The 23,367-nt window shown below is 40.8% G+C and overlaps 1 protein-coding gene across 2 annotated transcripts in view; it reads left to right on the plus strand.

The window, feature by feature from the left end:
• Positions 1–23,367, plus strand: part of CORO1C (coronin 1C) — a 75,155-nt gene that overhangs the window by 41,056 nt on the left and 10,732 nt on the right. For both annotated transcript variants that reach the window (XM_059139187.1, XM_059139188.1), the window contains exons 3-5: positions 3,879–4,001; positions 19,311–19,440; positions 22,705–22,886. In XM_059139187.1, the coding sequence (XP_058995170.1) occupies positions 3,879–4,001; positions 19,311–19,440; positions 22,705–22,886 (435 nt within the window). The remainder of the gene's footprint in view (positions 1–3,878; positions 4,002–19,310; positions 19,441–22,704; positions 22,887–23,367) is intronic.

A 23,367-nucleotide genomic window follows, 5' to 3' on the forward strand; every position in this document is an offset into this window, starting at 1 on the left:
TTTTAAAAAAATATTTTATTTATTTATTTGACAGAGATCACAAGTAGGCAGAGAGGCAGGCAGAGAGAGAGGAGGAAGCAGGCTCCCCACGAAGCAGAGAGCCGGATGCAGGGCTCGATCCCAGGACCCTGGGATCATGACCTGAGCTGAAGGCAGAGGCTTTAACCCACTGAGCCACCCAGGCACCCCCTAATAGGTCATTTTAAAAAGGCAATGTTTAATGTGTGCATGGAAAAAAAATGTTTATTTTAAACTGTTGGCTCTAAGGTTGGATAAGTCCATTAGATCAAGCTTGTTACTTGCTAGAGTCATCTATATTCATGCTAATTTTTGTCTGTTTGCCTGAGAGTAAGTCTTCGTTAACATCTTCTAACATTATGGCTTTGTCATTTTCTCTTCCTAGTCCTCTCAGCTTTTGCTGTAATTAGTTTGAATCTATGTAGTTAGATAAGTTAAAGTTCATAGTGTCTGTGGCATCCCAGTGAATTGTTTAAATGTTATGTAGTGATAGTAATCTTTAATAATGCATTGCACCTTAAAGTTTGTTCTAGCATGGCTGGATGGCACATATTTTTATACCCTTACCCTCCTTTAGTGACCTTCTTAGTTTTTAATTCGGCAGTTTATGATTTTTTTTTTTTTTTTTTTTTTTTTTTTTTTTTTTTTTTAAAGATTTTATTTATTTATTTATTTATTTGACAGAGAGAAATCACAAGTAGATGGAGAGGCAGGCAGAGAGAGAGGGAAGCAGGCTCCCCGCCGAGCAGAGAGCCCGACGCGGGACTCGATCCCAGGACCCCGGGATCATGACCTGAGCCGAAGGCAGCGGCCCAACCCACTGAGCCACCCAGGCGCCCGGCAGTTTATGATTTTTTAAACATGCCTTATAACTGATTTTAATCTAATCTGAGACACACCGTCTTTTAGCTGGTGGATTTTATATAATGTTCATATTATTTTGTATGCTGTATGTCATAATATTATAAAACGGACACTTGTGATTTCCATTACGACCTGTATGAGCAGTAGAATGCTAAGGGGTGGCAGGTAGTAGCGTCAGGGCTGGGCTTCTGTGAGGATGCAGGGAGGGAGAGAGGGAAAGCCACGTGGCTAAGGTGTTCTTTGGCAGTTCCTTCTTTAAGGAGCGACATGATCAGGGATATGATAGAGTGGATTCCAGCAGTTGTTCCTTTTGGGGTAAAGCATATGGAGCTTTTCAGGTGCTGGGAAAGTACCAAGTCTGTTACTTTGTCTCCAGTTAATTCTCACAAGCTTTTACAGAAGGAGTTGTAACTGTCTCATTTTGCAGATGAGGAAATGAGGTTGGAAGATGAAGTTATTTGGCTGGGGCCTCAGCGGGCAAAGGATGGAGCCAGGACGCCAGCCCAGGCCGTCTGGTTCCCAGCCACTCAGGCTTTGCTGCCTGTCAGTGACCCAGAGGACCCCTCCTTATAACAAACACCCCCATTCTATATAATGTGTTGGTTGGCATTTTCTTCTAGGATTCCTTTTTTGGTGATGCAGTTCTGGAGATCCAAACGGGGTTGAATCCAATTTGCAAGGGGATGCGAGCATGTGAAAAACCCAGACTTTTAGGTCTGTGGATGGGGCCATCTCCACACCTCAGTTTAGAATTATTCTTTCTCAGTAGAAAACCTTCCCACAGACTGTGACCCCCACAGGCTTGGTTGAATGCCCCTCTCTGTGTCCTGCCACCCATGCCTGTGCTCCTGGAGCACGTCCCGTGCTGCGCTGGCACTGGTGGTTTGATCGAACTCCACGTTTAGCCAGGATGGAGCTGCCCTGTTCACTTTTGTATCTCCAGTACTCAGCACAGCGTCTGGCCCCTAGAAGTTCATAAGGGACACATATTTGTAGTTCTTAATGGTGGAGTAAATTAATATATTATGTTCATATGTATTATATATATAGAACTAATAAGAAGTGGCAGTAGTTTTTTATTGAGTATTTACTATATTCTAGGTACTATACAGGCTTACCTCATTTACTGCACTTACATACTGTGATTCTGGTTTTGTTTGTTTGTTTGTTTTTTAAACAAACTGAAGGTCTGTGACAATCCTGTGTGGAGCAAGTCTGTTGATGCCATTTTCCCAGCACCACTTGCTCACTTTGTGTCTGTCTTTCTCACATCTTGGTTATTATTGGAATACTTCAAACTTTTTCATAACTGTTATGTTTGTTATGGTTTGATGATAGTTGACATTCTTTAGCAAGAAAATACTTCTTAATTAAGGTCTACACATTGTCTTTTTTTAGACCTATTGCTATCACATGCTTCATAGATTACAGTATGGTGTAAATAAAATTTTATGTGCACTGGGAAATCAAAAATTTCATTTGACTCACTTGAATTGCAGTGATATGGACCAGAACCTGGCAATATCTCTGAGGTGCACCTGAAATTAAATTTTTTGCATACCTTACACAGATAATTGTAATACTAAGTTATGGTTTGCCAAAAAACTTTATTTCATCTAGTCCCTACAGTAATCTTGGGAGATAGGTATTCTTGTTACTCATATCACAGGTGATGGATGAAGCTGAGAGAGATTGTATGACTTGCTTAAGGTCGTCTGCTGTTGAAGTAATTGAGCCTGGAGTTGAACCCGTATCTGTCCGACTGGATACTATGTTCTTTGCATTTAGCATACTGCTTCTCTGGAGATTCCACAGTTGAGCCAAAGTGGAGAAATCATAGAATTTCTTGATCTTGAAAAATTTCGGAGAAGCCTTACCTCACTGTTATGATGACTTGCAGTAAGAGGAGAACAACAACAACAAAAAATAGGTTCAGTCTTGCTTGGCAGTGATTACTTTTTGTATGACTGCTTTTAGAGCATAATAGGACCTCTGCATGGACTGGCATTAACCTGTTTCAAAAAGGAAATAGCTTTTATGTATCTGTTGTTAACAATAGCATTTGTCTTCGTTAACACAAAATCAGCTCGATAAGCCAGATTGACTTACTAGATTCAAATGTATAATAACATGAGCATATTGTGATGGCTGCTTTACCAACATTGAAAATTGTATTCTTAATGTGATGTGGACTAGATAATGGGTGGGATCCAAGCTGGTGTTAATTAGATCTGGCTGTCTCTTCCGTTGATTGAAGACAGTGAAGAGACTGAGACATTATAGTATGTCCGTTAGCCCCTGAGCAATAGCTAGAGCTTTTCTTTTTATTACCCTAACTTAGTGTGCTCACAGTATGCCATTCATTTCCAGAACTGGTAATTTATTATATTCAAGGGTATTAGTTAATTTTATTAAAAGTTATATTTAACATTTTAAATAATACCAAGGGTTTTTTTTAATAGTAAAAACACATCTGTAATTTACAAATTGTATTTTGGTGAAAAGATTTTGTATTTTCATTTGCTCTATTAATGTAATTGATTAAATAAAACTTCTGTGGTTCTAGAAATTTGGATTTTTTTTTTAAAGATTTTATTTATTTATTTGACAGAGAGAGATCACAGTAGACAGAGAGGCAGGCAGAGAGAGAGGAGGAAGCACGCTCCCCACCGAGCAGAGAGCCCGATGTGGGGCTTGATCCCAGGACCATGGGATCATGACCTGAGCTAAAGGCAGAGGCTTTAACCCACTGAGCCACCAAGGCACCCCTAGAAATTTGGATTCTTATAATTTGGTGGAGTATCCTTGGCCGTCACTATTTCTAGAAATGCAGGTTGACAGTTCCTACTAGTTGACACTGACTGATGTGAATGTCATCATATATAGACATTGGAGAGTTTGGGGTGGCGGTAACAAAAGAAAAATGGGTTTGAGAGAACACACAAACTCTTTGGTGTTGGTGTTTAATTAGGAGATTTGTTTCTCTCTCCTTTCAGACTGGTCGAATCGACAAATCCTACCCTACAGTATGTGGCCACACAGGACCGGTGCTCGACATAGACTGGTGCCCACATAACGATCAGGTCATTGCCAGTGGCTCAGAAGATTGCACAGTGATGGTAAGCTCCCAGGGTGTGGCAGGCACACAGGCCAGTGAGACCCACCCACCACTTCCAAAGAGAGTATGTGTGCAGAGAAAGTCATAGCAGTTCTGATTGTCCACTGGATTATACCCTGAGTGACATGAAAGCATATCTGTAGATAAGCCTCTTGTAAGCCCTTATATCAGAGACATTGTACTGTATTGTTTTTCTTCTTTTGTATGGATGTGCGTGTGTACATGCTTACTGATGTTTGTCACACCTTTTCTGTGGCGTTCTGTGAATGCCATTGATCCACGAGCCTGCTCCCTCCCCAAAAAGGAAAGAAAAAACTGCTAACATGAATGGCCTATTACAGTGGAAAGTTACACATAAAAAATGCCGAAGATTATACATTAAAAAAGGAATATGTAACAGATAACTGGGGAATAGTAAAGTTTTGCAATAAGTTAAGTGTTTCTTTCCAAGCTAACGTCAGAAGGTGTGTTCTATCGAGTTGGACCCTCTTAAGAAAGTCCTTTTTCTGCAGATAAACAAACAACATGAAAGACATTTGAGTTCTTTACATTCCCTCATTTAGATTACAAAAGTAGATTATTTGTGAGACTGGGTTTTGGGATACTTTTTAACTAAAGCTGCTTATTCTTGATTATGTTCTTCTTAGCCTTAAAGCGTAATTATAGGTTTGGATCCATTCATAATCCTAGCCCAAAGTATGTTTACCATAAGTCCCTCTGGGGAGTAATGCACTAAGGGCAGAAATCAGTGAAGGTGCTCCCTCTGTCAGATGCAGTGGTCTCCTGCATGTCGGGTGCAGAAGTTGGAGACCCACACTACTGTTATTTCCCTCTTCATTTTCTGTCGCCTGAGCCAGACTTAGAAACATTGTTTGGAAAGTTTTATTAATTAAAATTATTGTACATAAACACAAATTAATTCCTGAACTGTGTCATTTAAACATTTACCCATTTTTCCTCATGGATTTTTGGCCGAGGATAACTCCTCCTGTGATCTCATAATTTTGGCAGCCAAGTCATATTATAATGAAATATGCTGCTGTTAAAAGGAATTGTTCTGCTTGGTGTGCCTTGCTAAATTGATCATTTTCATGACTGCAGACACATTTTACTAAGGAAAAGGAACATTATTGAGACCACTGATGCCAAAATCTTAAATTGAGACTTCTCTTAAGAAGCGGGTTTGATTCATCTTTTATTTTTTTTTTTTTTTTTTTTTTTAAAGATTTTATTTAATTTGACAGAGAGAGATCACAAGTAGATGGAGAGGCAGGCAGAGAGAGAGAGAGAGAGGGAAGCAGGCTCCCCGCTGAGCAGAGAGCCCGATGCGGGACTCGATCCCAGGACCCTGAGATCATGACCCGAGCCGAAGGCAGCGGCTTAACCCACTGAGCCACCCAGGCGCCCCTGATTCATCTTTTAAAAAAAAAAGAAAACACCCTTTTTTTGTTCTAAAACATGTAAGCAGGGAAGGAAGTTCAGTGAAATGAATACCCTCTCACCCCCACCCAGCTCCTTCTCAGACTCTTCCATGTGCTGCATCCCTGTCATAACCCCTCCCTCCCTCCCTAAAGTAACCACTGCTCCCACTCTTAAATACTTCTTGCTGTTCTTCATGGTTTTAATCACCTCAGCAAGCATTTCTAGACAGTGTAGCTTAGTTTTGCTGGCTTAAAGAACTTGATTTGTCTTCTAAATCTTTTGTATATCTTGTAGGTTCCTCCTCCATTATTTTCTTGTCCTTAACAATGAATCTAATGAAGAAGCCTGACCTTAGGCCTGCACCTTTCGCTATCTAGTTTTTGGTGATTGCACACTAATGGTGCAGTTCATCATGCTCCTCTGTCCTCTGAATTCCCTGCAAATTGGCAGCTGGATCCTGAAGTGTGATGAGGTTCAGGTTCGGTCCTTTCAGCAAGACTGTGTAGCTGGTGTTATGTTCTTCCATCAAGAGGCCGATGATCCCAAGATGTCTGGTCTTTGTTCTTTTTTGATTTGTGCAGCTATCTATGCTCACCACTCAGATGCCACAAATCGTTAGGGGGTCACAAAATGGTAATGTTAAATTCTATTATTTTGTTTCAGTTTTTAGCTGGTAAAATTGTAAGGTGATGCCCCTTCTTATATACTATTTGATTGCCCAGTAGTACTGTTCAAATAGGAAAGTAGGATAGATGTTTGATTCTTTCCTTTTATTTACCCAGTTTTCAAGATAATGAATTGGTTCTCTGTCTTTTCAGAAGATGACCTGTTAGGTTCTCCCCACCCCCACCCTCTACCCCTGCTTCCATTTCATTTTGAGTTCATGGATTTGAACATATTTAGTGGGTTTTTTTTTTTTTTTTTTTTTAAGATTTTATTTATTTATTTGTCAGAGAGAGAGTGAGCGAGAGCGAGCACAGGCAGACAGAGTGGCAGGCAGAGTCAGAGGGAGAAGCAGGCTCCCTGCGGAGCAAGGAGCCCGATGTGGGACTCGATCCCAGGACGCTGGGATCATGACCTGAGCCGAAGGCAGCTGCTTAACCAACTGAGCCACCCAGGCATCCCCATATTTAGTGGGTTTTAATTCATTACGATTCTTTTTTTTTTTTTTTTTTTAAAGATTTTATTTATTTATTTGACAGAGAGAGATCACAAGCAGGCAGAGGCAGGCAGAGAGAGAGGAGGAAGCAGGCACCCTGCCGAGCAGAGAGCCCGATGCAGGACTCGATCTCAGGACCTGAGACCATGACCTGAACCGAAGGCAGCGGCTTAACCCACTGAGCCACCCAGGCGCCCCAATTCATTACGATTCTTACCTCAAAGCTCAGGTCATCCAGTCTTTGTTAGTGGGAACTTCAAGTTTCCCTTAGTTCTTTTGACAAACCCTATTTGTTTTCGGTAGCTTCCTTGCTGTTTGGTATGTGAAGGTATTCGGGCTCATCTTGGACATCTCTTCACCCACACTTAATATCAGCCATTTCTCCCAGAAGCTCTGGCTTCTTTTAATGGAGAAATGGAATTTCTAGATCAGTCTGGATGCTGGGAATGCTCATTGTTACCATGTGATCATTTGTTTTTAAAGATTTTATTTATTTGAGAGAGTGAGCAAGCCAGAGTGAGAGAAAGCACGAGTAGGGGGAGGGGGCAGAAGGAAAGGGAAAAGCACACTCCCTACCAACCAGGGAGCCCAGTGCAGGGACTCTGAAATCATGACCTGAGCCAAAACCCACGCTTAACCAACTGAACCACCCAGGTGCCCCGTTGGTGATCTTTTTTTTTTTTTTTCTTCTTAAGACTTCGCAGTAAATGGGGCGGGTTGGGGGGAATACACACACACACACACACACACACACACACACACACACACAGTTTCAAGGATAAAATACGTTGTGACTTCATCTTAATATTCCCTGTTCAAATTCTGGACTATCTAGTTTTGTTTTGTTTTAAAGATTTTATTTATTTGAGAGAGAGATCACAAGTAGGCAGAGAGGCAGGCAGAGAGAGGGGGAAAGCAGGCTCCCCGCTGAGCAGAGAGCCCAACGAGGGGCTTGATCCCAGGACCCTGAGATCATGACCTGAGCCGAAGACAGTCACTTAACCCACTCACCCACCCAGGCACTCCATGGACTATCTAGTTTTAACCTAACCTCTTGAATATTGGATCTTTATCTCTTCTTCCACACTGAGAATCTGGGTTCTCAAAAACTCAGAGGGTGAATTAGAGAGCCCTGATCTGTCTTGTATGCTTTATCGTATTATAGATATGATGGACTCAGCAAAAATACTGTTACAACCACCAGTTAATGATTACTAAAAATAGTTTCATAAAGCCACAACTTTTTACTTATGTCCACCTCTCTCTAGTCATTTAGATCATCTGAAGCATCTTCCCTGGTGGATTCTAGACCCCAGGATGCTAGAACCCAACCAGAGAGTACTTCTTTCTGGGACAGGCCCCACACTGAGGAGAGACTGCAAAGAATGGAATCAAATTGAAAAAGCTCATGGAAACAGTACTTTTTAAGTCCTTCTATGTAGATAGTAGCTCCTCAGGGACCTTCATTTTTTTTTTAAATTAATTAATTAATAAAAGATTTTATTTATTTATTTGACAGAGATCATAAGTAGTCAGAGAGGCAGGCAGAGAGAGAGAGGAGGAAGCAGGCTCCCTGCTGAGCAGAGAGCCTGATGTGGGGATCGATCCCAGGACCCTGAGATCATAACCTGAGCCGAAAGCAGAGGCTTTAACCCACTGAGCCACCCAGGCACCCCTCCTCAGGGACCTTTAGTTTTGGAGGTGAGTTTTTCTGAATATAAAATCCTCAGCTCATAGTTTTTCCTCATATCTTTAGATTATTCCATTTTCCATTCCATTATTCCATTTTCTTTTGGCATAAAGTATTCCTGTAAAAAAAAAAATTTCAGATAATATAGTTCTCTCTCTTTTATAAACCATATATTCTTTTTGCCTAGATGTTCATAAGATTTTTTTTTTTCTTAGAATACAGTAATCTTGCTAGAATATTGTTATTCTGACTTGGAATTCCTAAGTTGATGGTATGTTCTTTCAGTATAGGGTTTCAGGACTTTTTTCTCCTTCCCAGAATGTTTTCTCAATTATAGTCCTTCATATTTGCTCTATTTTTTTGCCTTGGTTTTCTTCTTTAGGGGCTCCTCCTGTTAATCCATATGCTTTGTCTTCTTTATTATCTTCAGTATTGGTCAGTTTCTCTCCCAACTTTTTTTTGTGTTCATTTATTTTATTTTTTTAATTAAAAATTTAAAAAAATTTTAAAAAAAGATTTTACTTATTACCTGTTTGAGAGAGAGACAGAGCGTGCGCATAGAGGGAGAGTGACAGAGAGAAGCAGACACCCCGCTGAGCGGGGAGGCCGATGCAGGGCTCCATCCCAGGACCCTGAGATCATGACCTGAGCCAAAGGCAGACTCTCAACCGACTGAGCCACCAGGCACCCCCCCCCAAAAAAAAATTAATTGAAATATAGTTGACATACTGTGTTTGTTATATTAGCTTCAGAACTTTAATCTTTTTTCTGCTTTTACCTTTTATTTCTTTGGGGGCATTATTAAGTTTTTGATAATGTGTTCTTTCTTGGTTAGTCTTCACTTCTAAAGTGATTTTTCTTTTGTATCTAATTTCAAAAAACTTTTGCCTCCTTTTGAGTTTTTCAAGTTCTGACTTTATTTTGTTTTGAAGTAGTGATTGTTTTTCACTAGTTGAGGACACCTTCTGAGCATTCTTCAGTTGTCTATAGGACAATATTCTATGCCTTGTTCTCTTTGTTTCTTGTAGTAATTTGGGGGACCATGGCTTTTTTTCCTGATTTTTTACATGCGTTCAGTGGTTAGGTGGCTCAGTTCATATAGCCAACCTAACTTTACAGAGCTCCCCCTTGTGTCTCTTTTAGACAGTGTTCAGCAGTATGGTGACTTGCTTTCTGAGATTTCTTGGCCTGCTTTTATTTGGTCTTCCTCATTCCTTTGTCCTTCTTATTTCTGTCCTTCTCAGATTTGATTCCATTCCTTGGAATTTCTCCTCATTGTGGACCCTGTCTCATAAAGGAGCCCTTTCAGTGGTTCATTTCTAGAGTATGGGGTCTAGACTGAGGTCTGGACTGCTCCGCCCCTTCAGACCTTTCTATTTCAGGTTCCTGTCCTCGCCTGCTTTTGGGTAAGGTAAAACCCTTCCCAGTGGCCCCTGCTTCTCTCACGTTGGCCTGTTACTCTCAGGTTTGTGAAGCACCCCATTGCTGCCCCATGATGTTTCCACAGAGACCCGTAATACACAGGTCATACGGCTATTGGTAGTTTTCTTCCTTCCACTGCGTTTGGGGGTTATCACCTAGTTTTAGGTTTTTGTTTTGTTAATCTGTTTGCTCTGTGTTCTTATGGAGAGACTTGAGAAGATCCCAAAACTGTGCTTGTTGCTGATGCCACCATCCTTCTGGAATCTTCTAATATTCCCTTTTGTTGGTATTGCCAGAGTGAACATTTTGTAAATTGAACAATGCTTTGAGATAAATCCTCCTAGTTTGTTTTTTTTAAGCCCTTAAGTATGGCACTGATATTTTAATTATTTAATATCCCCCAAATCATTTGTTACTATTATTGGGGCAATTACAAGAAGCTTTTATAACTTAACAGTTGAAGTGAAATTTTAAAGAAATAGCTGCTTTTCTCCTACTATACCTTCTCAATACCTCATTTTCCTCTTTGCCCTCTTGAAAGTACACTGTATGATAATCTGTTTCAAACACAACACTTTCAGTTTTATTTTTAGTTTATTATTATATATTGTTTTATTATATATAATTTTATTATGACAATGATTATTTTTAAAGTAATCTCCACCTCTACTGTGGGGCTTAAACTCATGACACCCACTTTACTGATTGGAGTCAGCCAGGCATCCCAATACCTTTTTTTAAAAAGGAGAAATGCTTTCAGTATTTTCCCAAGCCTAGGCTACTACTAGCCTGGGTAGTAATCCAGGAGCTACAAATAGTAGGTAGCATAACGAGGCCTCATTCTAGTAGGAGAAGAATCCCAAGATGGGGGATTTGGAGCGCATGCAGGCCGCTTACATACCCTCAACCTCCTCTGCCTTACAGGTAAAGTAATAGTAACAATAACAACAGGAAGGAAACTATACATATAAAACGTTTAGTATTTTTTCAGTATACCTGTAGTGGGTTCATAGAAGTAAGAATATCTTTAGCAAATACTCAGTTTAAAAAATACAATAGAACCACTTTGCCAAATGAACTGTAAAAGAATTAAGGTTTTTTTGTTTTGTTTTGTTTTGTTTGTTAAGAAAGAACATGTACGCAGGCAGGGGTGGACTGAGGGTTGTGGAGCGAGGAGGGGCAGAGGAAGAGAATCTTAAGTAGTCTCCATGCCCAGCACATGTTCTGTTGCAAGGGCTCCATCACACAACTCTGAGATGATAATGCTAGCCGAAATCAATTTGGACGCTCAACCCTGTGCCACCCAGGCGCCCCTACATTTATTTTGAAAGCTTTTTGTATTTATAGTTTTAATTCCATTAAGTCCTAAGCATTTAAGCATTGATTTGTTAATTTGGCAAGCATTGATTAAGTGACAGCAATGTCCTTTTGATTGTAGGTTTATGCTGATGGTATATTCCTTCATCTTTTACAGATGACTTTTTTTAATTTGAAAAAAAAAATTAGTTGTATTTCTTGTTATAAGAACAGCAGATAGCACTATATAGTAGACTAAGATTTTCTAAGTAAAACAATTTTTTTTTGTTTTGATGTATTATTATTATGATGTATTATTTGCCTCAGGGATACAGGTCTATAATTCATCAGTCTTACACAATTCACAGCACTCACCATAGCACATACCCTCCCCAGTCACCCCATCCCTCCCACTCTCTCTACTCCAGCAACCTGCAGTTTGTTTCCTGAGATTTAAGAGTCTCTTATAGAGTCTCTTATGGTTTGTCTGCCTCTCTGGTTTTGTCTTGTTTCATTTTTTCCTCTCTTCCCCTGTGATCCTTTGCCTGCTTCTCAAATTCCTCAGATCAGTGAGATTGAATGATGATAGTCTTTCTCTGATTGACTTAATTCGCTTAGCATAATACCCTCTAGTTCTATCCATATCATTGCAAATGGCAAGGTTTCATTTTTGATGGCTGAATAATACCCCATTGTGTGTGTGTGTGTGTGTGTGTGTGTGTGTGTGTTTCACATCTTATCATTAATACAGATGACTTCTTGGATGCCTGGGTGGCTCAGTGGGTCAAGCCTCTCTGCCTTCGGCTCTAGGTCATGATCTCAGGATCCTGGTATCGAGCCCCACATGGGGCTCTCTGCTCAGCAAGGAGCCTGCTTCCTCCTCTCTCTCTGCCTGCCTGTGATCGCTCTCTCTCTCTCTCTCTGTCAAATAAATAAACAAAATCTTTAAAAATATATATAGATGACTTCTTTAAGTGGTCTAAAAGTAAATTATATTGGTTTAGTTTACCTTTAATTTATTACCTTTTGAAGCAGTGTCTTGCACTGGCAGAAAGCAATTATATAAATCCTCCTCCCAGAATTTATAATCTGCTTCTAGGTTTTCCAGACTTCTTATATTGTGAGTTCTGTTCTCCAACAATACCTTTTCATAGAGAGTTTTGTTTTTTTTTTTAAAAGATTTTATTTATTTATTTGACAGACAGAGATCACAAGTAGGCAGAGAGGCAGGCAGAGAGAGAGGAAGGGAAGCAGGCTCCCCGCTGAGCAGAGAGCCCGATGCGGGGCTTGATCCCAGGACCCTGGGATCATGACCTGAGCTGAAGGCAGAGGCTTAACCCACTGAGCTACCCAGGCGCCCCTCTCATAGAGAGTTTTAAAGATTGTGACTACTAAGTATTTGACTTGGAAAAAGTTTAGCTCCAGGAAAACATTACTGTTTTAAATAATAGGAAGAGTAGCCAAGTTAAGTTTAGTGATTGATACTGACTCACCATTGTTCCTTATCTGCAGGGAGTAATCAAACACAAATCTAAGAAATGGCTGATTCAAACTGTGAGCTGCAGTCATCGTTTCTTCCAGAATCTGGGAGAGGGAAAGATCTTGGAAACAGCGTGTTTGTGTTACCCATTTCCGGCTAGTAGTTCAAAGGCACACTTTTCCCTTCTCCCAAATCAGTCTTACACTAGAAGTCAACAGAAGTAAACTCCCCATTTTGCACATCGTTTCTTCTATGACAGATTTTCCTAATTAGTTTTTGCCTCTAAATACAAATGGAAGTGGTATTGTCATTGGTGAGAAGAGTGAATCCCTTGGTCATTCTTAGGCTTCATGTTCTTTCCACTTTGTGCAGATTGCAGCGGGCCCTTTACCAGCAGGTATTTTAACCTGAGGACATTCGAAATGAGCTCTCAGTTCTGGATTTTCCCAAAACTTGTGTTGTTCTCACCAGCCTGGTTCTTGGAGGCAGTTTCTGTGGGGAAGCCTGCGGCTCTGCAGCTCTCGCGGGCTCAGTAAGCCCCTTCCTGTCTCTTGAGGAGGCTCCATTTGCCCTTTGGAACTGGTTTCCTTAGCATTTAAAAAGTGTAGGGCCTTTGGTGGGTAGTAGCCCTTTTTATGGCTATAACTTTAGTACCTGGGGGTGATTAAAGTGGAGAAGCAGTGTCTGGAAAAGCTTCGTGTGTGCTTTAGATTTGCCCTGTGTTTGAGACCCAAAACTATCAATGAATTGTGCTTCAAAATTACTGTTCGAGAGAAACCCAAGTTCCTTAATTTTCATCACTTTTTTCTCTTTTCTTTTCTTTCTCCCTCTTTCTTTCTTTCTTCTTTTCTTTTCGATTTTATTTTTAAGTCATCTCTACACCCATTGTGGGGCTTGAACTCACAGCCCTGACTGAGATCAAGAGTCACAGGCTCTACTGACTGAACCAGCCAGGCGCCCCATTCAGCACTTTTTTCTTACTGGAACTATTCTACAGAACTGTCCTTTTTTACATTTTCAGAATTTCACATGTTGAAAAGGATTCCGGTGATACATTAGTTCATGAACATGTGCTTCAAGTTATTTTTTTTCCAGAACCATGATGGGTTTTTACTGATTGATTTGCTTTTTTCATCTGGAAGCCCTTGGGAGTGATGACGTGTTTTGTTTTGTTTTGAAACACAACATTGCCATAGCAATGTCTAGTCCAAATAGGAAATTTGAGGAATACACAGTATTATTTAAAAATCAAAACAAAGCAAAAATTCAACTGGAGGAGAGAGAGAGAGAGAGCTGCTTATCCCTGGTGTGCTGAGATGCTCAGTCTGGGTACAGCAGAGGATGGTTGGTGCCTCTTTTTCCTCTCCTCACTGACAGGTTTTTGAAAAAGCTCTTTGGTTTTAGAATAGTGGCTTGAGCAGCTAAACATGAAACAGAGTAAAGCTAATAGACCTGTGTTGAAATCAGAGCTTTTCTCCTTTGTGCTGATTGGCCTAGGCATGTACTAGAGCTTTCACTCATTTATTTACATCATTGGATGTAAATTAAATAGTTGGGTACAGTGCTGAGTCAGTTTGAAGACAAGGCTTATGAAAGAAATTCTGGTGTTTACACCTAAAAATATATGCATGGTTCTAGTAAACAGCAAGAAAAATAATTGTGAACATAGTAAGCATTTTTTTGGGGGGGGGCAAGCCAGTGTTTTATAAGCCCTTATGTGCATGATTACATTTAATCATTATAACAGCAAAGTGAGGCCAAGAGTATGTCCCATTTTACAGCTTATGGAACACCACCCCAGACAGCAACTGGTTTGTCAGAGGTTACCCTGTTTTCAGTATCTTTTCAGTATCTCACATCAGGGGAGTGCTTCAGGTAGCAGAATGTTTTAGCTCTTTTCTTATATCCTTTAACACCTGTATGGAGAGCTGCTGCTGGCCCCATACCAAATAAGGAAGCTGCAGCTCCCAGAAGTGAGGTCTGTTCTTAATGTTAACATAGCCATTTGGTGTCCTAGCTCTGTTGGGAGGCCATGTCTTCTGGCGTCCAGGTTGGCATCCTTTCTGCCACACCAGGCTACATTCCAGCTTATGCACAAGAAGACTAAACCTGTACCAAGTGGGGGTTCTGCTTTGTTGTCCCTGCGCTTCAGGAGCCAAGACTTCTTCAGCCCAAATAAGAAGGCTGTTGCCTGGAAGCCTCAGACAACCCTCCGAAGGGCAGAGAGCCACATAATGACAGGCCTGTGAGTAGGGCCAGTGCGCACCAGCCAAGCAGTGTGCATGCTTTATGTGGAAGAGTTTACGGGTCTTCAGCCCTTTTCCACAGTCCACAGTGCAGAACACCACCACCTTTATTTACCAGTGAAGTCAAGAGTTCCGTCATCTTTTCATTTAGTTTCACAGACTTTTCTAGTCACTGACACCTCCCACTGTAAATCCTCAGGTCTGTGTTACTCCTTCTTTCTTTCCTCTTCTTCCTGTCACCTAACTCCTGTTCCTTGTTAGAGGCCATCCCTCAGAGTCTTCCTGGATGCACCAGACTGGAGAGCAAGAAGGTCACTTCATGACACTTGGCATTTTTGTGCAGTCCTTGTCTTACACCTGTGTAGCTTTGGTTACATACTCTGGTTTCCTGGCACATAATACAGGCAGTAGCAATAGTTAACACTTAGGAAGAGCCTGCCTTATGACAGGCATTATTCTAAATACTTAGATTCTTACTGCCACATTGCTTCTCAAAACAACATGTATTGAAAGCAGATTCCTTTTTTCCCATTCTATAGATGAAGAAATCGTAAAGCTCAGAAAATTTAGGTCAATGTCTTCAAGGTTATGTAGCTGATACGGGGCTGAATCAGGAACTGGGCAGTCTGTTCTAGTTCTGGAGTCCCATGTTCTTAACCACTATACTGTTCTGTCTCTGACTGTATGCCAGGCACCGTTCTAGGGCTTACAAACTCATGTAACTCCCACAGCAGGCCTAGAAAGTGTAAGTATTCGTTTCTTCTGTGCAGTGACATTAAGTTGTTTGTCCAAGATCATCGCTGTAAGTGTCCCAGGCAGGATTTGAACCCAGGGTCTGTTTGGCTCTGGAGCCCATGGCACAACCTTCTACATCATACCACTGGCCTTTGATTTTTGGTCTCTTAGAAATCTCTGCTTTTTGTTAGTAAGCCCCTCAACTGCAGAGCCTGTGTGTAGTCACCCCTTCCCCTCTTGCCTGGTAATAGGCCTGCCTGATAGAGGCTACTGAAGAGATGCGCTGTGTGAATGAGTGACTGAGGTGGTAAAATGGGTTAGAAACCATTGAATCTGCAAGGTGAGATTAAAAAAGGAACAGAATTTCCTCATTTAAAAAATTACATTATGATTGTTTTTGCTCCATCATTAAAATTTCCTTGCAATCCAAGGAAAACATGGATGAGGAAGGAGATAGGAAAAGGTAAAGTCCCATTATGGGCTCTGCTTCTGCCCTCATATTTAAGATTGGCAATGCTGACTATTAACAAAGACTTCCCTCACTTCACGCTTCATTAGGGATTTAGAAAGCACAGTATTTCATTCTGGTCAGAGTCAAATACAGGGTGCAGAGGTTTCTGGTCCTTGTAAGAGCAGCCAGCAGCCCATGGTTGTGGTGCCATCTGGAGATGGCAGGTGGTGCTACCACTCCTCCAGTTCTAAGCCCCGGTCAGAATTCGGTTTGGAAAATGCATTTCCTGTTGAGTCACTAAAATCCCATTTCATAATAGTTTCTCTGTGACTTTAGGCTTTGATCAAATCAGTTTTCTGTTCTTTCTGTTAAAACAAACAAACAAACAAAAACCCAAGACCTGTTCTATATTCAGATAGTTAAGTTCAATTTGGAGTCGTTTGACTAATCATAAACCCTTCACTAAAAGTAAAGGGTGTGTATCAGGATGAAAGTAAACCTCCCGATGCTGGGGGTGGTAAGCAGATGCTCACACCCCTAGGGAAGAGAGACACGGGTCAGTCTGTCTGTTGGAGAGAGGCAAGGTAGGTTTTCTTTTGCCCTCTGTCCTTGTTCACAACTGCATTGTTTAAAATTTGCTGAATGATGAGGGTTCAAGGGAAATCAGGTGACGTCTAGACTTGGGCCCTTAGAAGGCACATTTGTTTTGCCATGATTGGCATAAGGGATTATAGTTAGCCTGGGCAGAATTAGCTGTAAGAATGAAAGATCACTTAATTTGTGACTTTTTCCCATTCTTGAGGATGGCAGACTTTTTCTTCTAATTTTTTGCAGGACAGCAGAACTGAGCTGAACCTTAAACACTCATCTAATCCAGATCTCTGCCTTCCCTAAGCAGTTGAAAACAGACAGTTGTTTGTCTCCTTAAAAATCCCCAACAAAGGAAAATTCTGTTTCTCACTTGTTCCACTGTTGAGCATGATTGTTCACTGGCAAGTTCTAAATTTTTCACAAACTAGTTCCTTAAAATCTTTGGTGGTAAATTTACTTTTTTTTTTTTTTTTAAGATTTTATTTATTTATTTGACAGAGATCACAAGTAGGCAGAGAGGCAGACAAAGAGAGAAGAGGAAGCAGGCTCCCGGCTGAGCAGAGAGTCCGATGTGGGGCTCGATCCCAGGACTTTGGGATCATGACCTGAGCCGAAGGCAGAGGCTTTAACTGACTGAGCCACCCAGGCGCCCCTAAATTTACTTATTTTAATATATTACTTAAAACATTTGAATTGTTTTAAATATATTTTATACTATAATATATTTTAATATTATTATAATATTTTATATAATACATAATATATTTTTATATATAATATAATTTATTTTAATATATAATATATTTTAGATATATTAATGTGTTTTAATCTCCATATAAAAGAAGATAGTTATTTTAAACTTTAGCCTTTTCACAAACTTAAATATTACTTAATGCCTTTTCTACAGGATTCTTAGTGCTACTCACTTAGTGGTGTCTCGTTTCTTTCTTCTTAGAGGGTGTCTCTTAACACTGTCAAAGTCTTTTGTCCCTTCCGTCTAATGCTTTTCCCATCCCAATCCCCCTCTGCTACCCAGGCATGTTCCCAGTTAAGATACAATGAATCTTGTGTGTGTCTTCACCAGTCAAGAGGATTTTTAAAACTGCTTCATTGAACTATAATTCACATACAGGTCACCCACTTAAAGTGTACAATTTAAGGTCTTAGTTTATTCACAGATACATAAAACCATCAGAGGAGACAATTTTAGCACATTTCATCACCTCAAAAAGACACTCTGTAACCCTTAGCTATCCCTACCTCTGAGTCACTAGCACTAAGCAACCACTAATCTACTTTCTATTTCTGTGTATTTTTCTGTTCTGGACATTTCATATACACAGAATCTTGTAATATGTGGTCTTTTGGAATTAGCTTTTTTTTATTTAGCATTATATTTTCAAGCTTCATCCATGTTTTAGCATGAATCAGTATTTAGTTTCTTCTCATGGACAAGTAGTATTCCCCCTGTATAGCTATATCACATTTTGTTCATCCGTTTCTCAGTTGCTGGACCTTTGGGTTGTTTCTGCATTTTGGCATTCATGAATAATGCTGCTGTGAACATTTATGTACAGATTTTTGTGTGGATATGTATTTTCATTTCTCTTGCATTACCTTGGGAGTGATATTGCTGGGCCACATAGTAACTCTATGTTTTAACATTTGAGAACTGCCAGACTTTTCCAAAGCAGCCACACCATTTTACATTCCTACCAGTGGTGTAGGGGGTTCTGATTGCCCCTCATCTTCACCAGCACTCACTGTCTGTCTTTTGATTATAGCCTCCCCTTGGGTATGAACTGATGTTTTATTGTGGTTTAGCTTTGCGTTTCCCTAATGACTAATAATGACAAGCATGTTTTCATGTGCCTTTAAACTATCTGTATATCCTTCTTGAAGAAATATTCTATTTAAATCCCTTGCCCATTTAAAAAATTGGGTTATTTTCCTTTCATTATTGATTCGTTAAGAGTTTTTTAATACATTCTTTTTCACTGTTTTGTGTTCTTTGAAAGGCAGAGTTTTTAATTTTGATGAGGCCGGTTTATTTTTTTCTTTGTAAGATTTTTCTGTGTTAGATATTACAGAGTTATTAGGTATATTTGTATTTTCCAAATGTGAAATCACAGAAAACATGGTGTTTTAAAAATGACACCGTCCCTTAGGAGCCCTGGTGGGTGGAGTTTGCTCTCCCCTCAGAACCCTGGCCTCACTGGGAGCTGTCATCCCAGTGCTGCTTCTCATGGGTGCTTCACTTGTTTCCTATTCTTCTTTCATTGATGTTGTTGTTGTTTTTCCTTCCGTGCTTCTAACTGGAGAGTTTTGAATTTAACAGGGAATTTAAAATAAAATCTCGGGGCACCTGGGTGGCTCAGTGGGTTAAGCCGCTGCCTTCGGCTCAGGTCATGATCTCAGGGTCCTGGGATCGAGTCCCGCATCGGGCTCTCTGCTCAGCAGGGAGCCTGCTTCCTCCTCTCTCTCTCTGCCTGCCTCTCTGCCTACTTGTGATCTCTCTCTGTCAAATAATAAATAAAATCTTTTAAAAAAAAAATAAAATAAAATAAAATAAAATCTCAACTATTAAGTACAAGTGGAGAAGCAACATTTTGTAGGCCTGACGGGTGTTCTGATCTTTAATATTCTACTCCATTTTTTAAAAACCTGCATAGTCAGTGTACAGTATTCTTTGGATCTTTCATCCAAAAACCAGTGTGTGTTCTGTTTATACAGAGCAGGTCAGCAAACTGGATGGTCACAGGAAAGGTGACAATGAAAGATCATCCCTCACAATCCCTCTTGCTTTCTTTCCCAACAGGTGTGGCAGATCCCAGAAAATGGACTTACCCTTTCCCTGACCGAACCTGTGGTGATTTTAGAAGGCCACTCGAAGAGAGTCGGCATTGTGGCCTGGCATCCGACTGCCCGCAATGTCCTTCTTAGCGCAGGTAGGAGAGAACAGTAACCAGTGTTTTGATGTGTGCTGTGCACATCTGAGGCAGCGCACTGGGAATCGATGATGAGGGGCTGAGATGTGGTGGCTCTCCAGCCCCGCTGCCCACATACACACAGCTATGTGTTGAAAGCTACTTGGGTAGTCTGACTCAAGACTTCTTCCCCAGAGAAATGAAAAGATACATTCTTACCTAACATTCCAGCAGATTCATGGCTCCTGTTGGGGCCTTTCCTGGACCACAGTTTTAGTTTACTCCTTTTATAGCAGGAGGATCCCTGGTAGGAACCTGGGGTACCAGCTCTGAATGTTATTGCCAACTTCAGGCAGATCTTGTTAGGCAAATCTCCTCCTTCTGTTAAAAAGGAGAAAATAAAATCATTTGTAATCCAGCTACCACCCAGAATATCATCATTGATATTTCTTTCCAGAAGATACTTTCATGCACATAGATGTGCACATAGATGATTTTACCTACAAAGATGGGTTCAGAAACTTTACATGTGACCTGCTTTCTGTGCTTAGTCGTGTCCTGGTCCTGTTTGTGTGTCATTAAATGTTATTCCTGTGATTTTTTTTTTTTTTTTTAAGATTTTGTTTATTTATTTGAGAGCTCGAGAGCTCGAGAGCAGGATGAGGGTCAGAGGGAGAAACAGACTTCCCACTGAGCAGGGACCTTGATGCAGGGCTCAATCCCAGGAATCTGTGATTGTGACCTGAGCTGAAGGCAGGTGCTTAACTGACTGAGCTACCCAGACGCCCATTCCTGTGTTATTTTTAACACCGCCATTAATAGTCCCTTGTCTGGATACCTTCATTTATTTAATTAGGCCTCTATTTCGGGACATTGACATTTTCTGGGGTTTTTTTTTTACACTGTTGATCAGCGTTGCAGTGAACCCTTGAATCAGGATTTAGTGTTCCTCTTGCTTTGCCACTTGAGTAGTTTCCAAGTGTTATCCTATAGAAATCTTGTCCTCTGTCTGCAGTTTGAGATTTTATCTTTTATAGAAGCAATACAAAAGTCACAAGTGAGCCTCATGGGGTGGTAGAAATGTTGTGTATCTTGATTGTGATGGTGGCTGCATGAATATATACATTTGTCAGAATTTAGCAAATGTATACCTTTATTTTATTTTTTTTAGATTTTATTTATTTATTTGACAGTGAGATCACAAGTAGGCAGAGAGGCAGGCAGAGAGAGAGGAGGGAGCAGGCTCCCCGCTGAGCAGAGAGCCCAATGGGGGCTCCATCCCAGGACCCTGAGATCATGACATGAGCTTAAGGCAGAGGCTCAACCCACTGAGACACCCAGGCGCCCCCCAAATGTTACTTTTAAAATGTCAGAATTTGTCAGAATCTAGCAAATATGTACTTTTAAAATGGGTGCATTGGATTGTATGTAAATGATACCATAATAAAATTGATTTATAAAAAAAAAGGAGTACTAATGTTAGTAGAATTTTTTTTTTAAGATTTTATTTACTTATTTGACAAATAGAGATCACAAGTAGGCAGAGAGGCAGGCAAAGCAAGAGAGATGAGGAAGCAGGCTCCCTGCTGAGCAGAGAGCCTGATGTGGGGCTCAATCCCAGGACCCTGGGACCACGACCAGAGCGGAAGGCAGAGGTTTTAACCCACTGAGCCACCCAGGCACCCCAAATGTTAGTAAAATTTTAAAAATCTTTCCCCTCACCAGTAAAAAGGAAAGGGATAGTTGAGTTTTTAACTAGGAATAGAGGGTGTTTATGGTATAATAAGGAAAGTTAAAAAACACCAGGTACCTATTGAAACCAAGGGCTACTGTTCAAAAAAGATGCTATCTAAAACTCTCTTTTTAGTTAAAATCACAAGTGACTCTACCTGGGAACCCTCCTGATGTTCTACTCAGTCTGATAAGGAGATAAAATAGTTCCAGAGGTGGAATTCCATCGTGGAAATTTTTCTGCAGCCCCTTGTCATCAAAGTCGAACATCAGCTGACTGATCCCCATTCTGCCTTTCACAGGCAAAGGAGAACGGTTGATGGCAGTGTTGTGCATATTTTACGACTACATGATCCATTCATGGTGGCTGAAGTTACACATTTGCCTCTGGTGCACAAGGCAAAGGAAGGGTCAAATCTCACCCCAGGGTTCAGCTGCAGCTTTACTGTTGCGCAGGCTTCCCCCCTCCCCCCAGTCTCCTGTTTCTAGCCCACAGACAATTTAGGTGTCTGGTTATCAGTGGCTACTTTTTTTTTTTTTTTTTTTTGAAGTGCTTACAAAATTGGCTTATTGGCAAGAATTTATCTTCAGGATATCCATCCCTTATTTTGCTTCCTCCTTGTCCTGGAAGGAACAAATGGCACCTGCTTTTTAAGGAGTCTTGGGTGAGTCACCTAGGTGGCTAAATCAGTTGAGCATGGTCCAAGGGTCTTGGCATTGAGTCCCTCATCGGGCTCCCCACTCGGCAGGGAGCCTGCTTGAGATTCTCTCTTCCCACCTACCCTTCCTCACCCCTTCTGTAAAATAAATCAATCTTTATAAATGAATGAATGAATGAATAAAATAAAGGGGCCTTGGCGCCTGATGCCTGAAGGAAAGTGGAGTCAGTGAGCAGAGAGGTGTGGCTGCATCAGCACTGTGGCCTCTTCAGGGATCAGCTTCTGAATCCACACACCTGCTTGATGACATTTTGGACATTGATCTTGACCTCTTTCTCTCCCCTTTTAAAGATAAAGACCTGTTGTGAGCACATGCATTTCCCTTCCGCTTACTTGATTTGCCATGCTTTGATATAAGACCATGTTTATAGTATTACTGATCTGAATAACCCGCTTGTCTCACATTTTTGTTGCATGTTCTACACAGGTATTTAAACTCTTTATTTTTAGTTCTGCTGGAGAAGAAGTAAGCTGTATTCATTCTGATGTTGGTTATACTAGAAAAGGGAAGCTTAAGATCACATGGGGTCCACTGGCCCCAGCTAACTCTCAAAACACATGGGATTTTATTTTAGAGTTCTCTTGCCATTGCTTTTTGTTTGTTTCAGATGAACCCAAACTTAGCAAACCATGTTTTCCCTTTAACACATTTCTTTTATATAGATGTCTTATTTCTTTGTCGCTTGAGTTTCTAACTCACAGCAAGTAAATAGAGCCACTTAAAATCAGTGTCTGTCTTTCTGTGCGTACGTCCCCCTCACTGTATTTGTAGCTTTCAAGTGTTGGTGTACAGGTGTTTCTAGTCTCTGAGGGGTGTGGCTTTGCTTGCTTTCAGGCTGTGATAATGCCATCATCATCTGGAATGTGGGGACAGGGGAAGCCCTTATAAACTTGGATGATATGCATTCAGATATGATTTACAACGTGAGCTGGAACCGGAATGGCAGTCTGATCTGCACAGCTTCCAAAGACAAGAAAGTGAGAGTAATCGATCCTAGGAAACAAGAGATCATTGCTGTAAGTATGCTTGGGATAAAACCCCCCATCTTGGTACCACTTCAGTGAGTGTGAACTTATTAAGGCAGGCTATAGAAGCCTTGCCCCTGGTCAGCGGAGCCTTGTGTGCAGACACTGGACCGTGAATCCACAGAGCCTTATATAGGCTTCTGCCTCCCAGCCACCCTTCAGAGCTGGACATTCTAGCATTTATACAAGTCTTATCTCTCACTTGGTGACCATTTTTCAAAAAGAAACAAATTTTTTATCAGTTCACTAGAGGCCTTGAAAATTCACAAGTCTGGATCAGCTAACCTAAACAGTTAACTGCATTCCTGGCTTAGTGCTCAATACAGATCCCCGCCTCTTCCTGCAGCCATCGTCAGAGTACCTCACAGAGATGCCGCAGGTTCTCTTTAGCTCAATATTTCAGTTTCTGCTACTCAGTAGGCCTCAGCAGACAGAAGGTGGTGGGCATTTGGGACTTGAGCTGGGGTTGAAA

The sequence above is a fragment of the Mustela lutreola genome, chromosome 11, assembly GCF_030435805.1.
Source record: "Mustela lutreola isolate mMusLut2 chromosome 11, mMusLut2.pri, whole genome shotgun sequence".
NCBI lineage: Eukaryota > Metazoa > Chordata > Mammalia > Carnivora > Mustelidae > Mustela > Mustela lutreola.